The sequence below is a fragment of the Mesocricetus auratus genome, unplaced genomic scaffold (assembly GCF_017639785.1).
Source record: "Mesocricetus auratus isolate SY011 unplaced genomic scaffold, BCM_Maur_2.0 Super-Scaffold_100691, whole genome shotgun sequence".
NCBI classification, from domain to species: Eukaryota; Metazoa; Chordata; class Mammalia; order Rodentia; family Cricetidae; genus Mesocricetus; species Mesocricetus auratus.
The window spans coordinates 29245532-29262284 of record NW_024429267.1 but is presented as its reverse complement, the minus strand read 5'-3'; the positions used below and the strand labels follow the sequence as shown (position 1 = coordinate 29262284).

The 16753-nt window shown below is 55.9% G+C and overlaps 1 protein-coding gene across 3 annotated transcripts in view; it reads right to left on the bottom strand.

Moving 5' to 3' along the window:
• Adamts7 (ADAM metallopeptidase with thrombospondin type 1 motif 7) overlaps positions 1-16753 on the bottom strand; it is a 38887-nt gene that overhangs the window by 1832 nt on the left and 20302 nt on the right. The window contains exons 9-23 of one of the 3 annotated variants that reach the window (XM_013120983.3): positions 12659-12803; positions 12008-12100; positions 11497-11642; positions 9949-10118; positions 9511-9644; positions 8608-8728; positions 7349-7593; positions 6943-7078; positions 6474-6600; positions 5908-6121; positions 4257-5609; positions 3239-3391; positions 2741-2914; positions 2515-2661; positions 1192-1354 (exon numbers count right to left, since the gene is read on the bottom strand). In XM_013120983.3, the coding sequence (XP_012976437.1) occupies positions 1192-1354; positions 2515-2661; positions 2741-2914; positions 3239-3391; positions 4257-5609; positions 5908-6121; positions 6474-6600; positions 6943-7078; positions 7349-7593; positions 8608-8728; positions 9511-9644; positions 9949-10118; positions 11497-11642; positions 12008-12100; positions 12659-12803 (3521 nt within the window). The remainder of the gene's footprint in view (positions 1-1191; positions 1355-2514; positions 2662-2740; positions 2915-3238; positions 3392-4256; positions 5610-5907; positions 6122-6473; positions 6601-6942; positions 7079-7348; positions 7594-8607; positions 8729-9510; positions 9645-9948; positions 10119-11496; positions 11643-12007; positions 12101-12658; positions 12804-16753) is intronic. The other 2 variants (XM_040740320.1, XM_040740318.1) reach the window with 2 other exon arrangements.

The following is a 16753-nucleotide window of genomic DNA, read 5'->3' as shown; positions in this document are numbered from 1 at the left end:
AGCCTGGTGTGAGAGACGGAAGAGCCATGGGCGCCATCGGCCCCCGAAGGCAAGCACTGTGGTAGAGCACCCAGCTCAGCTGTGCTGAAGTGTCTTGGAGGTTTGGGGGACAGATTCAGGAAAATGATGAGAGCAAGACAAGCGAGGATGGCTTGACAAGCCCAGGCTGGCATTTCCTCAGCACCTGAGGCGATGAAATTCAGAGCAGAATGGCACAGCAGGGGCCACTCTGGCCCTGAGCCAGGGCGACCAGGAGCCAGCTGCTGGTCGTGAAGGCTGTGCAAAGCAGGGACAGGCAGATTGGGGCTGACACCCACAAACTGTCCTGGAAACGGATGCAGTGACCCAGTAGGTGAGGGCCAAGCTCCTGGGTTCCCTCAAGTGTCAGAGGTGGCCTCAGACTCCCCTGCCTTTCCTGTGGGGGACAATAACGGCTGCTGAAGAGGAAGAGTAAAGTGGCCTAACCTATGCTAAGCAGGGGCCCTGGCAGGACTGGGCCCTCAGACCCCACTAATACAAGAATAAGGGTTGCCAGCCCCTTTATGCATGAGGAGATGACAATCCAGATAGGGAACTAGAGCCCAAGACTACACAGCTGGTGAGCGGGTGCCCAGATGTGACTCAAGGGCCACACTGCTTCCTGTGTTCAGCATTGCTGGGGACAGCTGGAACCTCAGGAAGGAGGTGATTTCCAGAGCCATGTCTGGCTCAGCCCTTTGCTCCATAATGGCCCAGCTGGTCAGGAAGCCCACAGTCAGCAACAGCAGCCGCAGCAGCAGCAGCAGAGGAGGACCCTGGGAGGGAGTCCCCCCTGAGTCTCCACTGCTCACCACAGGCAGTTATCCTCCTAGGAGTAGACAGTGCCCAGAGCCCAACGAAATCCTCGCCTCACTGTGGGGACTGACCCCAAGGGAGAAAAGCCTGCCACAACTGAGAGGCCAGGGGGGCTCCTCCAACTCCCCAAGGCTACAGAAGCTTTCTGCAGGATGCCTGAGTGGCTGGGCTTCCCCTTGGCCGATTCCCAATTTTGGACCTTGGCACCCTGTGGCCTCCCAGTTACAGTGACCTATGGTTTGAGCGAACTGTAAATAGAACAGCAGCTGTTACGGGACTGACATCTGGATGATTCTGTAGCTCCCGGCCGTTCTTCTCCCTCTACCCCACCATCCCCAGGAGTAAGGAGACACTCACGTGGTAGCTCAACCAGCTCACAGTCCTCAGTGGCACATGGCCGTGAGCTCTCAGGCCAGGCCTCATGGCCACACTGCTCGCTGTCTTCCTCCGCCAAGCCAGTCTGAGTGTTCACGCATTTGACCAGACGCCGCTGAACGCCCCCACCGCAGGGGGCTGAGCACTGCACAGGAGAGAGGAGAGGGTGTCCCCAGGACCAGCCATCACAGTCGGGGACTGGCGATCGCTGGACAGCACGCCCCCTCTCCAGGAAGGCACCTCTGACCCAGTAGTGCCTAGTGCTAAACCCCCCTTGTCACTGGAGGCACCTGCCCTTGCAATGAAGGCAACATGAGAGTAAGAAGTGATGGGGGAAGTCCTGTGTATATGTCAATAAAGCACTGTTGGCCATTAGAAAACCAAGATAGGTGGGACTAGGAGTCCAGGAGGACTCTGGGAAGGAGAAAGACAGAAAATCAAGATGTAACGCCATGGGGTAGGAAGCCCAGAAACCTCTCCGGTAAGAGAAATACTTCGATTAGCAATTATGGGATAAATACTTAAGTCAGAGCTAGCCAGTAAGAAACAAGCAAGGCCAACAGCTTCATAATTAATATAGCCTCCTGTGTGTTCACTTGGGACTGATGCGGCTCTGGAACCAGGCTGGCGGGAAGGCTTCCCTTTACAAAGAAGGAATGCAAAACTCACCCAGGAGGCCTGGACAGAGAAGACAGACACCGGGGTGAGACCACGGTGCCCAAAAGACATGGAAGATGTGCTGCAAGCCATGGGCAGCAGAGGGTCTCAGCCAGAGTCCCCACCCTGAATCACCCGGTGCTCAGGTTTACTGACGTCACGCCACAGTCCCCCTGCTCTTCATTTAATTCTTCCACTCCTCTATGCTGCCCCCAATTTAAAGGTTAAAAAAAAAAAACAGCCCAGCAGGGCAAAGCTTCATTCATTCAGCAGCCAGTAGGCTAAGGAATCACTGAGATTCCTGAACCAATCAGCTCCCAAGAGACCCAGCAGACAGCTGTCCTGCCCTTGGGGGGCCCTCTCCTCCCCACTTCTGCCTCAGGACTCAGCACCTGCTACTCTCTTTATCCCTCTCTGGCATCTCTGACTCCTCTAGGTATCAATCCAAAGCCTCCTCAGAAGACCCCACACACAGCCATTTCCCCTCTATCTGAGTTTCCCTGGCAAAGTACGAGGACTTCATCTGGTCACCACTGTATATTTAGTGACCGCAGAGAGACCAGAACATAGCACACAGCTTCAAAGCCTAAGGTACGGGGCTACCTGCCAAGGATTGCTCCCAGTCCCTCCCCAAGGAACCCTGCTCACCTGACCCCAAGGCCCCACCACCCACTGCGTGCAGGGGTGGGTGTTGCAGGGCCGGGTGCTGTTGGGTCTCAGCGACTCCTCACAGAGGCCTGGCTCTGGGCATGTCACCAGACGCTGCTGTTCACCACCACCACAGGCCTCGGAACACTGCAGGAACAGGGAGCCATCAAGTACAGCCAGGGTCTGAGGGTGTCCCCAGTCCCTACCCCTCAGACCCAGGCCTCACCTCTCTCCAGGAAGAGGTATACCAGTTGAGACAGGGCTGGGTCCCACAAAGCTGACGGGTGGGTGGCTTCGTAGGCCCAGGCTGGCAGTGGAAAGGCCGCAATGGCCGGAGGTCCCGTGTGTCCACACACTGTACATCTCTTGTGGAGGAACCCCCGCCACAATTGCGAGAGCACTAGAGACCAAGAGACACACATGTAGGCACATTCCAAACCCCTGCATGCAATATGACCCAGGGAGGTTTATGGTACATCAGGGTTAGACCTCCCAGCCTGGGCCAAAGAGGTGACAACCCTGGTGGCTGGGACAGATGGACTTAGAGTCCAGTGGTGGGTGGTGGGGACACAGGAAAGACAGCAGCACTAGCTGGGCCAGGCCAGGTGGTGCTGAATGGTGAGCTCCTGGAGATGAGGATCCGGGTGCAGACGGTGGCATGGCGCTCACCCTTGTCCTGCTCATCTCCGAACCACAGCCATGAGACCCAGGGCTCCCTCCTCACCTTACTCCAGTTGCCCGTGCGCCAGGCAGCACAGGGCCTCAGGTGACAATGGCGGGCTGGCTGGGGGCGGCTGGAAGGGGTGCAGTCCTCATCCCGGCCAGAGCTGCAGCGCACCAGCCTCCAGGTGGCGCCCAGACCACAAGTGGTGGAACACTGTAGGTCACAGATGCCCTCTGTAAAGCCAGACTCTCACCCTGCCAGCCCTACCTCAGAATGCCACACATCTTTATCTGTAGAACAGATCCTCCACCCACCTCCCAAGGGGACTGGCAAAGAAAAACTCAGTGTCACCAGCAGTTAACTCTCCCCGCTCCCAAGAGCCCTGTAGGCCCACCTACCTACCCTGCCATCCCGTGGCTTCTCACTCACCGGGGAACTCTGGGCAGCTAAATGAGTAAGAACTTGTCCCTCTCCCCACAAGATTATGGATCTCTTACAATGCCAATCTAGAGAAGGGACACGGGCCATCTTTTTCCCATAGAACTCAGACTGTTATGGGATCCCTAGCAAAAGAGGGAGAGACTTTGAAGGGTGACAAAGGGTGAAGCGTCTGGAGGTGTCTGCCTGTGTCTCAGCTAGTCCCACCAAGCCCTCCCAGGCAGTGCTGGGTCCGAGAGCCATGGGCGGAGGCCTTCGTTTCCATTAAAGCTGGCTAAGGTGAGAGCCCCAGTATGAGGACACTCTTCCAGCTGCACTTAATTTGTAGCTGCTACAGACTTTCCTGAAGCCTTCCATGTAGCCTGGGAAGGGCCCTCTAAGGACTCAGATCTCAAGCAGATGGGACCCCTCGCTTCACTTCACCTCACAGCTGGGAAACTGAGGCCCAGTGGGACAGACTAGCCTCAAGGCTGCACAAGAGCTGGGATAATACTCTCTCTGTCAGTCAGCTAAGCCCAGGGACCGTTGTGCTATTCTCCAAGGGAGGCAGGATGAACATGGCTGGGTCTTACTCTGCTTAAAGCTGAGTCCCAGGGTCCTGCTCTCCAGCTTCCCACCATCCCTGGTGCCTACAGCTCACCTGGCTCCAGTTGCCCACTTGCCAGCTGGCATTCGTGGCAGGCTGTGGGTCTGTAGGAGAGCCATCCTCCACCAGGCCGGGCTGCAAAGGCAGGACCTCAGGGTCCTTGCTGCTGTTATTATGAGTCTCCTGAGCTGGCCTAGGCAGTGGCACAGGGCTCAGGGTCCCTTCAGGGTTAGTGGGCTGTGGCTGGCCCATCGGTCCCGGGCTGCTTAGATCAGTTGGTGCTGTCGAAAAGAAAGTTCCCGGCAATGCCAGAGTTTTCAGGTTCTGTGGGGTTGAAAAGGTAGGAGTCCCTGGCTCCAAGGGGCTGTCTCTGTCCCAGATGGCTGGTGCAGTGGCCATGGGAGGAAGGAGAGGAGGTGCCACCTCCACAGTAGGCACAGACTTCAGGTCACCCTCTAACACTGAGTCCCAGGCCACAGGCACTCCTGTCCACACCTCTGCCACATCAGGACCAGGAGAAGCTTGGGTGGTGCTGATGGAAGGTGAAGAGAGCTGTGTGGGGATAGGGCTTTGGGGAAGGGCTGGTGATGTATGGCCCAAGGTGTCCTCATCTTTGGAAGCCTTGTTCCTGTCAGACCATGGAGTGGGTGGCTGGTCCTGCCTGTCTTCCCTTACTAGTAACTCATCAGAGGTTCCCGGGTCAACAGGTGTCACCATCTCATCAGCTGAAGCAGGGGGCCAGGGCAAGCTGGTGAGCCCAACTTCAGGGGTCCCCATGAGCATATCTTCCTCAGACAAGAAATTGGCCAAGGGATTCACAGGGGTCTGCTCTAAGAATACAGGTGGGGAATGGCTATCCTGATTGAGTGAAGGGCTAGGGGACCAAGCTCCCTGAAGCCCCTCTTCCTTAACTCCAGGAGTTCCTGCAGTAGGCACTGAAGTATCTGAGGGGGGTTCAGTGAGTCTGATGTGGGGTGGTACTGTCCAACCCCCTGCATCAACCAGGTCTGGGTGGGGTTCTTCATAAGATCCATAAGACAGGTCTTCATGGAAGTTAATGAAATTGTAGTCATAATAGAAGTCATCCACAAACACAGGCCCCGGCGGATCCGGTTCTAGGTCGCCCTCGTCAATAGCGTTGCTGATGCTAACTGGCTTGGGTGAGGATGCCGGTGAAGGGCGTGGGGCCAGCCAGTGTGGGATGAAATCAACTTCATTGAAGAGCTCAGGGCTGGAGGAACCACTGCCAGAGCCATCTGTGCCCGTCATGTACACGGGGCGGGGGCAGGGAGGCAGAAGACAAATGGCCTCAGTCACCGGCCGCTCGACTTCATCGCAGGGGACATCAGTATCATTGATGCAGAGGACAGTTCGCTGCCGAATGCCGGCTCCACATGTCACAGAGCACTGCAAAGGAGACCACAGCTCAGACCAGGGTGGGGCTTTTGAGGAAGCTGGGGCAGGCTGGCAAAACCTGCCTACTGCTGGTATCATAGTGACAGGGGTCTCAGCCAGCCCTCTGTGGCCATGCTTAGTTCAAGATGGCAGTCAGCATGCTAGGGAATTCCTGACCCCCAAGCTTTGAGAAAAGGGTTGTCCCAGGAATGCTCCAGGCTCCCTCCACCCCAGGTAGCAACCAGTAAGGATGCTGTGCAGGTTGTCTGGGGTAGCAGAAAATCAGGTCCCCTTTCCTCCTTACACTTACCTGAGACCAGTTTCCCACACCCCAGGTGGCGGGACAGGGTACGTGACGGTTGCATGGGGTTTCAGCCAAGGGTCGAGGAAGATGCTCACAGGCAAGTGGTTCCAGGGCTCGCTGCTCATCCAGCCCTACACTGCGTATGCAGAGCACAGCCCGGCGAGAGAGACCTCCAGGTCCGCAGGATCGGGAACACAGCTGCCACTCCCCTGCCCACCACCTGGTAAGGGACACACGGTGGTAACAGTGTGACATTAGCAAAGGTAGCCATTGCATGACTCCAAGACATTGAGGTACAGACAGGGCAGAATGGAGAATAATCCTCAGAGAGTCAAGCCTCAAGTTGGTGCCCTGTCCCTGAAGCCCAGTAACAGAGCCCTCTTGACTCTTGCCACCCTAACCCCAGGGACCTGGACAAGATACCCAGACACCCAAAGAGGAATGATCAAATGCACTCCATGGACTGATGCCTCTGACTTGGGAAAAGAGGCCACAAGCTACCGGGGTCCTGATGCCAAGGCAGGAGCAGGCCACCTAGGAATTGCAAGTCTGGTGGGGGACCATAAGCTCACCTGGCGGGACAGGGCTCCTCGCTGCACTTCCTCTGGCGGTCATCAGGCCGATTCAGGTGGTCACAGTGTTCCTCATCCACAAGTCCAGCCTGCCTCTCCATGCAATACAAGCTTTGTCTCTGCACACCTGGAAGCCATGGGGGTTCAGCCTGGGCTCCAAAAGATAAGCATACCCTCTCTGCCCAGACCCTCACAGAACAGGGTTCCCCTGACTCTGCCAGGGTGAAGGCAGGCCTCCATGACCTCACACTGCCCTCCCAGCCCTCCCTCCATGACACCCTATGCTGGGATGCAACAGAGGGGTGGTAGGGTAGGTGGCCCACCCACTGCTTCTTGGTGGTGGCTTTGGACTTTCAGCTCTACAAAATGGAAGTAGATTAACAAGACCCACTTCAAAGCCCCGGGGTGGCATTACATGTGACCACACACAAGCAGGCTCAGGGAAGGATTCAGCAAGCGTGAGTCTCACCTGTACCACATGTGACAGTGCACTTGCTCCAGGGCCCATAGTGCCAGGAGAACTCAGGTGGCCGCACCTCATCGTGGCTGTCCCTGTGGATGGTGTACTCATAGTGCACCCCAGGGTTGCTCTCCTGGAACAGCAGCTGGAACAAGCAAGTGGGGGCCTGTGAGCCCGGGGACCCTTCGCCATCTGCCCAAAGCCTGTGTCTGGTCATCCCCAGCCACCTCTGTGAACTGAGCTATACTGGTGACCTACTCTAGAGATGGGAAAACGGATGCTGAGGTTCAGAGGTTCCATCAGCTGAGCCTGTCCCAGAATCACACCCTATGACAGCCCTAAGGTTTCCCCTGTAAATCCTACCTTGGGGACCACCCCGTTTATTCCTCCCATCCTGGCCTTGAAAGGCAGGTACCTGGATCCAGACAGGCTCACTGGTAGGCCCAGGGGATGTGAGGTTCTCCCAGTTGCCTGTGCGCGCATAGGTGAAGGTAGTGCCTGCCACCTGGTAGTCTCCATTCCACTGGATGGTCCAGCCGCCATTGAGGAAGTACTTATCTGGGTCCTCACTCCGCAGGGCCAGAAAGTTGGCAGCCTCAGCCACCTCCTTAATGAGGATCTCTCGGGCTCCGGCTGGGATCAGGCCTATGTCCACGTACCCTGTTGGCAGGGGTTGTACAGGGTTTGGCCCCCGATAAGCAGTCAGCTGTCCCCGCCTTCTTGCTTCCTCACATCAGCTCAGGACTCTGAACCCCTCCCCCCTGCAAAAGGCAGATATTATATCTACTCTGGGTCACTTAGGTCTCGGAAAGGGCGCACAGATCCTTCCCCTCTGACCCATGACCCAGCATCACTCTCCTGGAAGACTGAACAGCCTTGTCCATCATCTCTCCCATCCTGGAAAGCCAAAATGCTTGGGCCTTTATCCTCTTCTCTAGTCACCTCTCTCTTTCAGTTACATAACACTGCTCTCAGATATGCCCAGCGCTACTCCATGCCATAACATAGGCACTATTGTTGTCCCCATTTTGCAGATGAGGAAATGAAGCACTGAGGTTGGGTGCTCTGCACAGGCTCCTATGGGGATATGAGTCAGCTCTGGGAAATAATAGCAAGCTACGGAGCCCAGCATTATAGCCTCACAGCCCGCATGCCTTACAAGGCCAGGCTCTACAGCAGGCTCTAGCTGGGGTTCTCCTCACCCCAGTCTCCTGAGTCCATCATTATCCAGCTCAGTCTCTCCTTCCTACAGGAAGTCGTCCTTGACTTGCCAGGTCAAGACATTCTTGTTCGGTGTTTCCTTCCCTCCCTGAAATACATAGCCTACCACATTCATCACCGAGAAGGTTCTGTCACTCTGAGAGCGCCTCACCCAGGTGCCCCCCATAGTTGAGCACACAGTTGGCACTTGGGCCATATGTGTAACTCAGCCCCCAAGGCTGAGGCATGGCACTGGGAAGGGAAGCGTCGGAAGACATCATGTCTCTGAAAGGACTACAGGCCACTCACAGTCCCTAGAATAGAAGGACCCCTAGGGCAGGTCTCACCTGGGACAGGGTCTCACTGACTTCTCTAAGGAGACCCCTGTCTTTCATGTCTAGTCTAGGCAAGGACCACAGGGGCAGAGAATAGGATTATAGGCACACATTCGCAGACAAGGGGTCCCAACCATACCCAGGCCCTCAGCCTCCTCGAAGGTCCTGCTCACGGTGTGGCAAGTAGAGCCATTGCCCTGGCAGACACCACAGCGGTCCTCCGTGGCACCAGAGTCGATCTCAAAGTCGCAGCCCACGTTCTGTAACAGAGAGAAGGCCCTTTGTACTGGCTGTCAGTCCCCCTAGGGTATCCACCAGGGTGCAGGACAAAGACCCTAATTGGAGGTCAAGAACCCCTGCTTGGGTCCAGTTCCAACACAGTCATCCTTCCTGATACACATGAGCGCCTCTCTCTGATAGGAAAGGGGGGGCATCAGCCCATACCTCAACAGAGTGTTGAGAGCATCACATGAGACAAAAGTCAGGAAATCCCCCTCAAATAAAGCTACAGGTAGAGTCTAGCGCATAGTGGAATTTTCCAGAAATAGGATTCAATATCAAAGACACTGGGGGTAGGCCTCCTCTAAAGCCAGGCCTTTAGCAGTAGCTTTAAAGGCAAGAAGCAGGGTAAGGAAGGCACCTGGAGCCCTGGGCACGGCAAAGCAGCGGTATGAGAAACCAGAACCGTTACCAAACGCAGTGCTTTCTGCAGCCCAGAGCCTGGCACACCACCAATACCACCTAGTCAGCCCCTGCCTATCAGAGAGGAGGCAGTCGCCTGCATCCCTCCAGGTTCTGGTGTCATGACTGGGGCTGTACAGGCAGCGTGCTGGAATGAGCAGTAGGCAGCCGGGGGAGTGGCTGAGAGTATGGAGCCAACTGTGGGGTGTCCAACGCCGGAGACAGCGGGGCGGAGGCTTTGTCTTAGAGTCAGTAGGCAGGGGAAGAGGCTGGTGTGCAGCCTAGAGAAGCCAGAAGAGACCTAGAGGCGGACGCACTGCCGGCCAGTAAGGCTAGGAGAGCCCCTTGCCATCCCACACACCTTGCAGAGGCCATTGATGCAGATGTCACGGCTGACCCGACCTTGGTAGCAAGGGGTGCCATCCACCACGGCATCCCTCATCTTCTCTGTATTGGAGTGGTTGGAGGGACGGCAGTGCAGCTCACAGGGGTTCTCTGAGGGGACAAGTGGAGGACTCGTGGAGCGAAAGCAAAAAAGCCAGCATTGCAGAGGCAATCAGGAAAACCCCTTCATCCTCCATAGCGTGCATCAGCAGTAGGCCAAGGGCACCTGGCAGGACTGATAGCCATCTGCAGAACTGCAGATGGGGAGCTAGGAATAAACAACTACTCCAAACAACAGCAGGGAGCAGCCAAGAGCTGAGGGTAGTATGTGGACTGCTGTATGTGGGCCTGTATCACTGGGGTCCATACATCCCCCACCCCTGGCCTTGGCATCCACGTGGGCAGCGGGACTCACCATCATTGACCACGGGCACCCATGTGTGCAGTTGGCCCTTGTAGGGCATGGCGTCAAACTGGCTACACTGGGTGTGACGGAAAGAGGGATGACCCGCAGGGCAGGGTGGCAGGTTGCAGAGCCGGAACCGCTTCCGCTCCCCCACACAGTACTTGCCTCTGTGCTTAGGCCTATGAGGAAAGCCATGGGGCTATGAGCATGCTGTTAGCACCCAATGCCAAGCAAGCACCCAGAGTCCCCTGCCATCCTCAGTCACGCTGCTCGACCCTCAGGGGCTGCCACTCTCTGACCGGTACACATCCTTCCTGCTTCCAAAGATCTACGGAAGACTGGCGACAAGAAGCCTAGGTCTGGCCCAGACCCGCTGTGTGACCCTGGGAAATGCTCTGCCATCTCCCAGGCCTCAGGTTCCTCATCTCTAAAATGGAACTGGACTGCCTCCAAGGGAGTGCTGAGAGGTTAGAACATGTGGGAAGCTGATGGTCCTATGTCATTAGAGTTGTTCCTGGGGGGAGGCAGCACCCTGGGCTAGGTTGAAGGAAGCCTCCAGGTTCTACCCAGGTGAGACACTACCTTGGCTTGGCATCTAACCTGAACCCCATGTAAGCCAGGCCAGCCCCACCCCGGCTGAGCTGGAGGAAGAGACGTGTGGAGGAGTAGAGACCACAGGCTTGGTGTAGCCCCAGCCCTGGGAAGAAACTGGCTGTGAATTCCACCTCCTTGGCAGCCAAGCAAAGAAAATGTGCCCAAGGGTGCCAGACAGCCCCTGTCTCATTGAGTCTCCATAGCTCCCTTAAGATAAGAAAGCTCAGCCAGGCGGTGGTGGCGCACGCCTTTAATCCCAGCATTCGGGAGGCAGAGGCAGGCGGATCTCTGTGAGTTCGAGGCCGGGCTGGACCGATAGCCTCCAAAACAATACAGAGAAACCCTGTCTCGAAAAACCAAAAAAAAAAAAAAAGATAAGAAAGCTCATTCCAGGCCTCGGCCACCCCACCACCCACCCACCCACCCCACCACCACCCTGGCCACTGCTGCCCAGTTCTCCCAGTCTCCTGGGATGCCTGAAGTAGCTTGTGCTGGGCATTTCCCCCAGCACCGGGAAGGTTCAGGCCTTACCCATGCTGCCTGACTTCACTCAACGGCAACTTAACTAGGAGGGCTCTGCTAGCACCCCAGCGTCTGGCACACTGAGGTCCAGATGAGCAATGGAGAAGGAATGCCCTTGTGTGAGGGCGGAGGACCCAAACCCTGAGCATCCCAGGGCCCAGACTCTAAGCAGTCACCTCTGCCCACTCCCCGCACCACTGCCTTTGTTGGGGAGATGCAAAGTCTTTGGAGCATCTCCCCAGGCTCTTGGAGAGCACTCCCCTCTCTGCAACGGTGCCAGCTCTGGGGGGAAGGCTCCCTAGAAGTGGCCCGTGGCGACTTAGACACTGGACTTGGCCATTCTAGGGACACTTCTGAGAGCCGGATACTGGAGCAGAGGTAGTCTCTGCAAGCATCTGGCTCCGTTCAGGTCCTTGATCCCAGCCTGGGCCCCACACTCACACAGGCTGTGTGCACTGTCGTTCAGCACTCCGTACACCCACGCCACAGCTCCTCGAGCAGACAGACCAGGCACTCCAGCCGGACCAGCCACCGTCCACCGCCTCGGGCTGGAAGCCCTCAGGGACGCACTCTCCATTGAGACACCACTACTGAGACAGATGGAGGCAGAGCAACCCAACCCCAACGCCTGTCAGTCATCCTCACCCCAGTGAGAATGAAGTGAGCAAGGCAGTTTCAAAAGGCAGGAGGAAGGAAGGTGTAAGATAGACTTTACGGTCGCCCACAACCCAGACACCGTGCTGAAGATGATTTAGTACTAAGAGAAACTGACGGTGAGAATCATACCCACATTTAGTGGTGGCAATTTGGGCCAGAGAAGTCTGAGGGTCACTTCAGAACAGCACAAGATGATAAGCTAAAGTTGACCCCAGGGAAGTCTGGCTAGGTATGGTCAGGAGAAAGGCAGCCTCCCCCACCCCATAGTCAGCCAGGGTTGAGGTTTCCCACCTACCTTGTTTTTCCCACATCTGGTGCCGTCCACAGCTGCGTCCAGCTTGGAGTGACAGGTGGTCCCCACGGAACACCACAGTGTGTGGCAGACATTCTGCAAAGAGGCATGTGCATCATCCTCATATTCTCCCCAGTGGTGCCAGCAGTCTGTCCCTGTTGTCCCCCAAGAGCCCCGGGCAACTTTCCACAGGGGCAGTACATCCTGAGTGTGCAAGTGTGAGGGTCCTCTGGCCCACCCCGCAACAGCATGCTGTCATGGGGCCCTTGGGAGGGGCTGCCCTCCAGGCTGGGTTGGTGCTGAGAGCTGTCTCCAGCTGGTCACCTCTTTCAGCCCCGACTACACCTCCTGAAACACGCAAGGTAAAAGCTTATGTCATGACTTTACCAGACCCTCTGTGGGACCCTAAAGCACAGATATTTTTGTTTTACTCTTCTTAGCCAAATCCAGAAGGCTAAGGGCTTGTCCAAAGTTGCCTAGGTGTTGATGGAGAATCCAGACCCGGGCCTGTGGCCACCGAAACCCGGGCCTCTGCCACAGGTCACATTAGGTATCACTGTGTCCCTTGGGAGTCCAGCCCAAGCCAGGCAGAGTTTCTCAGAGCCTGGCATTCTCAGGCTGTTGAGGGCCACCGACTGTGCCTCCCACACTCACGTCCATGTCCTCACAGAAGACTGAGTATGCCCCATACTGAAGGCGACACTGGTGGTTCACATCATACAGGACACCAGGCAGCACCGAGGGGAAGCCAATGACATCCTTGGCTGGAGAGTCATCCAAGCACAGGCCCCACCCGCGGCTGCAGAAAACGGGAGGGGAGGGTACAGTGAGATCCCCGGGCCAAGAGTGCAGCCTGAGACCCATGGGAGAGGCACAAGGCACGGGGAGGAAGAGCGGGCCAGGTGGGACTTCTGCAAACGGTAGGGAAATGACAGGCTTTCATCTGGCCAGTGGGTCATGTGACCCCAGCCTAGCAAGGCAGCCCCGTAGACCTCTCTCGGCTGCCTGGAGCTCCAGCCAGCTAACAAACACCCCACCCCTATTGCAGGCCTTGGCACAAGCCACTGTCCCACCACAGACACTCTGGCACCCTTCTTCCAAGGGTCAGGTCCTCAAGTGGTTATGCTTTTTATCTCCTTCGGCCTCTACCCCTGCTGAGACCCCGGGGCCAGGCTGGATTGGGTCAGATTCTGGAAACCATCACACCACAGCTGATAAAACAAAAGGCCTCTAGGGGAACAGCTGCCCAGCAACCTCCCGCTCTGACCTGAGGGCCTGCCCCCTGATCCTTACTCCCCATTCCTTCCTGCCTTCCTCTAGCCAGCATTCCAGGGCAATGACAAGAGAATCGACCAATATGAGCAGGTACAGCTCATGTCCGTCACACACTCCTTCTGACCTGGTGCCCAGAAAGGTGGTCACACAGCACCACCAGCAGGCAGGGGGCAGGGAGGCAACAGGGCTCTGGAAGGGGCATCCCAAGTCCCATGCAACCACCTCTGCCTTAACTGTGAATGTTCTATGAGGTTGTCTGGAAGCAGGAGGGTGGGACCATGCTGCCGGCTTCCTAGGGCTCCGTTTGGCCCTTCAGGGATGGGAGGGAGGGTCCAGGGCCCACAGCCTAAAGAGAATTGAGCCACAAAGATTGGCGACTATGTTACTGGACAGAAGGGACTCAGTTGTAAATAAAAGGAGGCAGGATCTGTGAGGACACAGGTCCAGTCAGTGGGAAATGAGAACAAGCCAGGTAGACTTGGGAGCCAGGATAAGCAGGCAGAGGGAGAAGTCCAAGGGGGTGGGGGGAAGAAGAAATAGAATCTGGCAGGGGGGGGGGGAGAGGGGACACTAGTCCCTTGTGAAACTGTACCAACTTGCTAAGGGCAGGGCACCTATGGGCTTGATGCTGGACAGATAGAGAGCTGGCGACCTACCTCTCTAATTGGCTGAGGATGTATATGGCCCCAGTTGACCTCTGATCCTCTCTGAACTATCACATCCTCATGTCTACGTGGCCATTCCCAAACTGTAGAGGTACCCACAGCAGTACCTGCGTGGGAAGTCACAGAAGGAGCTGGAAGCTGGCCTTCCCTTCCTCTGTGGACGCTGTATGACCTTGAGTGTCAATCAAGCTCTCTGGACCTTCTCACCCTCATGTGTAAGAGGCTGGCCCCAAGCTATAGAAGTACCCAGTGCAGTGTCTGCTTAGGAAATGTCAGAGGCAGCCTTTCCTTCCTCTGGCAGGCTCTCAGCCAAGCTCCTCACACAGCCAAACGTACACCAAGGTCCCCACATCCATCATCCATCCCCTCGGGGCTCCTCCTTGTGCTAATTATGGCAGGGCCAAGCCACCCCACATAGGGTCACAGTAGGCTGGGGATGACTCCAGTAGGAAGCTTTACCGTCATCTCGATATTGGGAAGAGCAGTCAACTACCCGTGTGCCAGTTTCCCTCCTAGGCCCTAGTTTCTGGTAGAAGAGTCGCTGCCCAGGAGATTGTTGATGACATGAAGAAGCCCACACTCCCCCAGGCCTGCCTCCCACTCTGTAAAACTCTGACTTTAAGAACAGGCATGAGCACGATCTCCCTGGCTTGACCAGGAGAGGCTTGTGGATGCTGCAACCTCTGCATCACACCTAAGAACCTCCTGGGGTTCTTCAGGTAGGCTGCCTTAGACTAACTGCAGATGCACATTCACAACCACCCAATCAGTTTCCCTAGGTTCTGCCTCTGCCAAGTTTCCTGCATGCCCAGCTTCCTCTTCTACCTGGCTTCAGTGTCAGCTCTAAAAGCCCTCAGAGTATGTCCCTGACTCCAAGAGAGGTCTTTGTCCCTCTACTCCTTCCTACACCCCACACACACCCAGGACAGCTACCAAGTCCTCATCACTTGGAGTTATGGTGCCTTCATCTTTGTATGGGTGAGGTCCTACAGTCAGACGGGTTTTGTGTGTGACCTTGGCCTCTGTTACAAGTGTGCCTGTGAAGCCAGCGAGGGGAAGCCATGTGTCAGTCTACTGGCTCAGGAAGAGATAGTCACTGGGAACCGAGGAGCATGGCTGTATAGGGATAGTGGGTGGTCTGTACATGATGCTGAAAGTTCTCCAAGCTGTGGAAAGACTGCTGCACCACCCATTCAGCACCCACCCCTTCAGATCCCCACCCTGTTTGGGCAGAAATGTCCGTCTCCTGTCCCACCCCAGCGAGGAGCTAGTGGGAGAGAGTTGGAGCAGCCGCCACCCTGCCTGTGGTGGAGGGTTCCTCTGTGTTCCCTTCTCCTGGACTTTGCACCCTTGCCTGTTCACTCAAAGATGGAGCACAGAAGTGGGCCCGGTGGGTGACTCTCCCTCCCAAGCACCCTCAGGTGGTGGGTTCCATTTCCATCTGCAACTCAGACCTCAGGCTCAGGCACTCTGCCTCTTCTCCTACCCTGAGCCCAGGCCCCCAGCCAAGGCTCTCATACATTCCAGCGCCTAAAAGAACACAGAGACTTGCCTGTTCAGCTGTCTGTCCCTGAGCCAGGGTGCTGGGTGGCACTCTGGGTGGGGCAGCTGGGAACAAGCCCTGTGGGTGTTTCAGGGTACCCACTATTCTCATTTCCCAAGAAATCTCATTCTCTGCCCCTCTTTGGGGGAGGCTCACCTCCTCCCCAGCCCAGGCAGCTTCTCTGGTTCAAATCCACAGATCAACCACTTGGTAACTATAGGAAGAGTAACAGCAACCATGGCCATGTACTGACTGTGTACAATGTGGTAGGCACTGCACTAAGTGTGCCTCTGGCTTTCTTGGTTAATCCTCACAGCAAACACTGAGCTTGTCTATCATGATCCCCATTTTTGGAGGTTTAAGGGCTAATGTAACTCATCTGCCAACACAAGGAGACTGGGCCAGAATCCAAATTTTAACAACCAAACTGAACTCTTCAGTTTCCTGTTGTCACCCCTCACCCAAATCCCTCTTCCAGAGGAGACCTGTGTCCATGATCTCACCAGCCTGGGGGCCCTGGGCATGCACCAGCCTACTGTCATAGGGAGTGGGCTTCCAGAGAACCACAGCACACTGACCAAGCAGGCCAATCTCCTCTACTCTCTGCTGAAGCTCTTCTACATAGACATTTGAGGCATAAACAAAGCATAACTCCTCCCGGGCAGAGGTGGAGTGATGACAGCAAGTAAACGATGTCAACGACATTTCTGGAAGCTGCAAAGCAGATGGGTGAACAGTAGCTGACTTGGTAAAACGACAGAAGCTGAGAACTAAAGCCTGTGGGGAGAAACACAACCCTAGAAGACACTGGAGTCAGGATCTCAGAGACTCTTAGCTATCTGGAGGCCAGGAGAGCTGAGGACAGAGCTAATTTGAAGGATTCCATTCCAACCCTGTGTGCCCAGGTGATTGTCATTACCCTGCCCAGGTGAAAAGAGACCTAGGAGGATCTGGCCTAGGAATGCCAGTCACCGGCAAAGGCCCACATCAGAGGAACCTATAGAGAAAGCCACTAATACTCTGCACAATGAAGAATGAGACACCAGCAAGCTCTTGTACTATCAGATGCCAGCAGACAGATGTGACATGCTCCCAGGAGACTAGAGCCTTCTCTGGGTATTCCAAGTCACACAGAAACATGACCTCAGTTTCTAGCATATAAGGAGCCCCCCCCAAAAAAGCTGAATCCCAATAAGCCCTTCATCAGTGAATCAAAGTTACAGCCAAGGCTATAGATCTCCCAGTAGGCAGCTGTTTCTCCTTCTC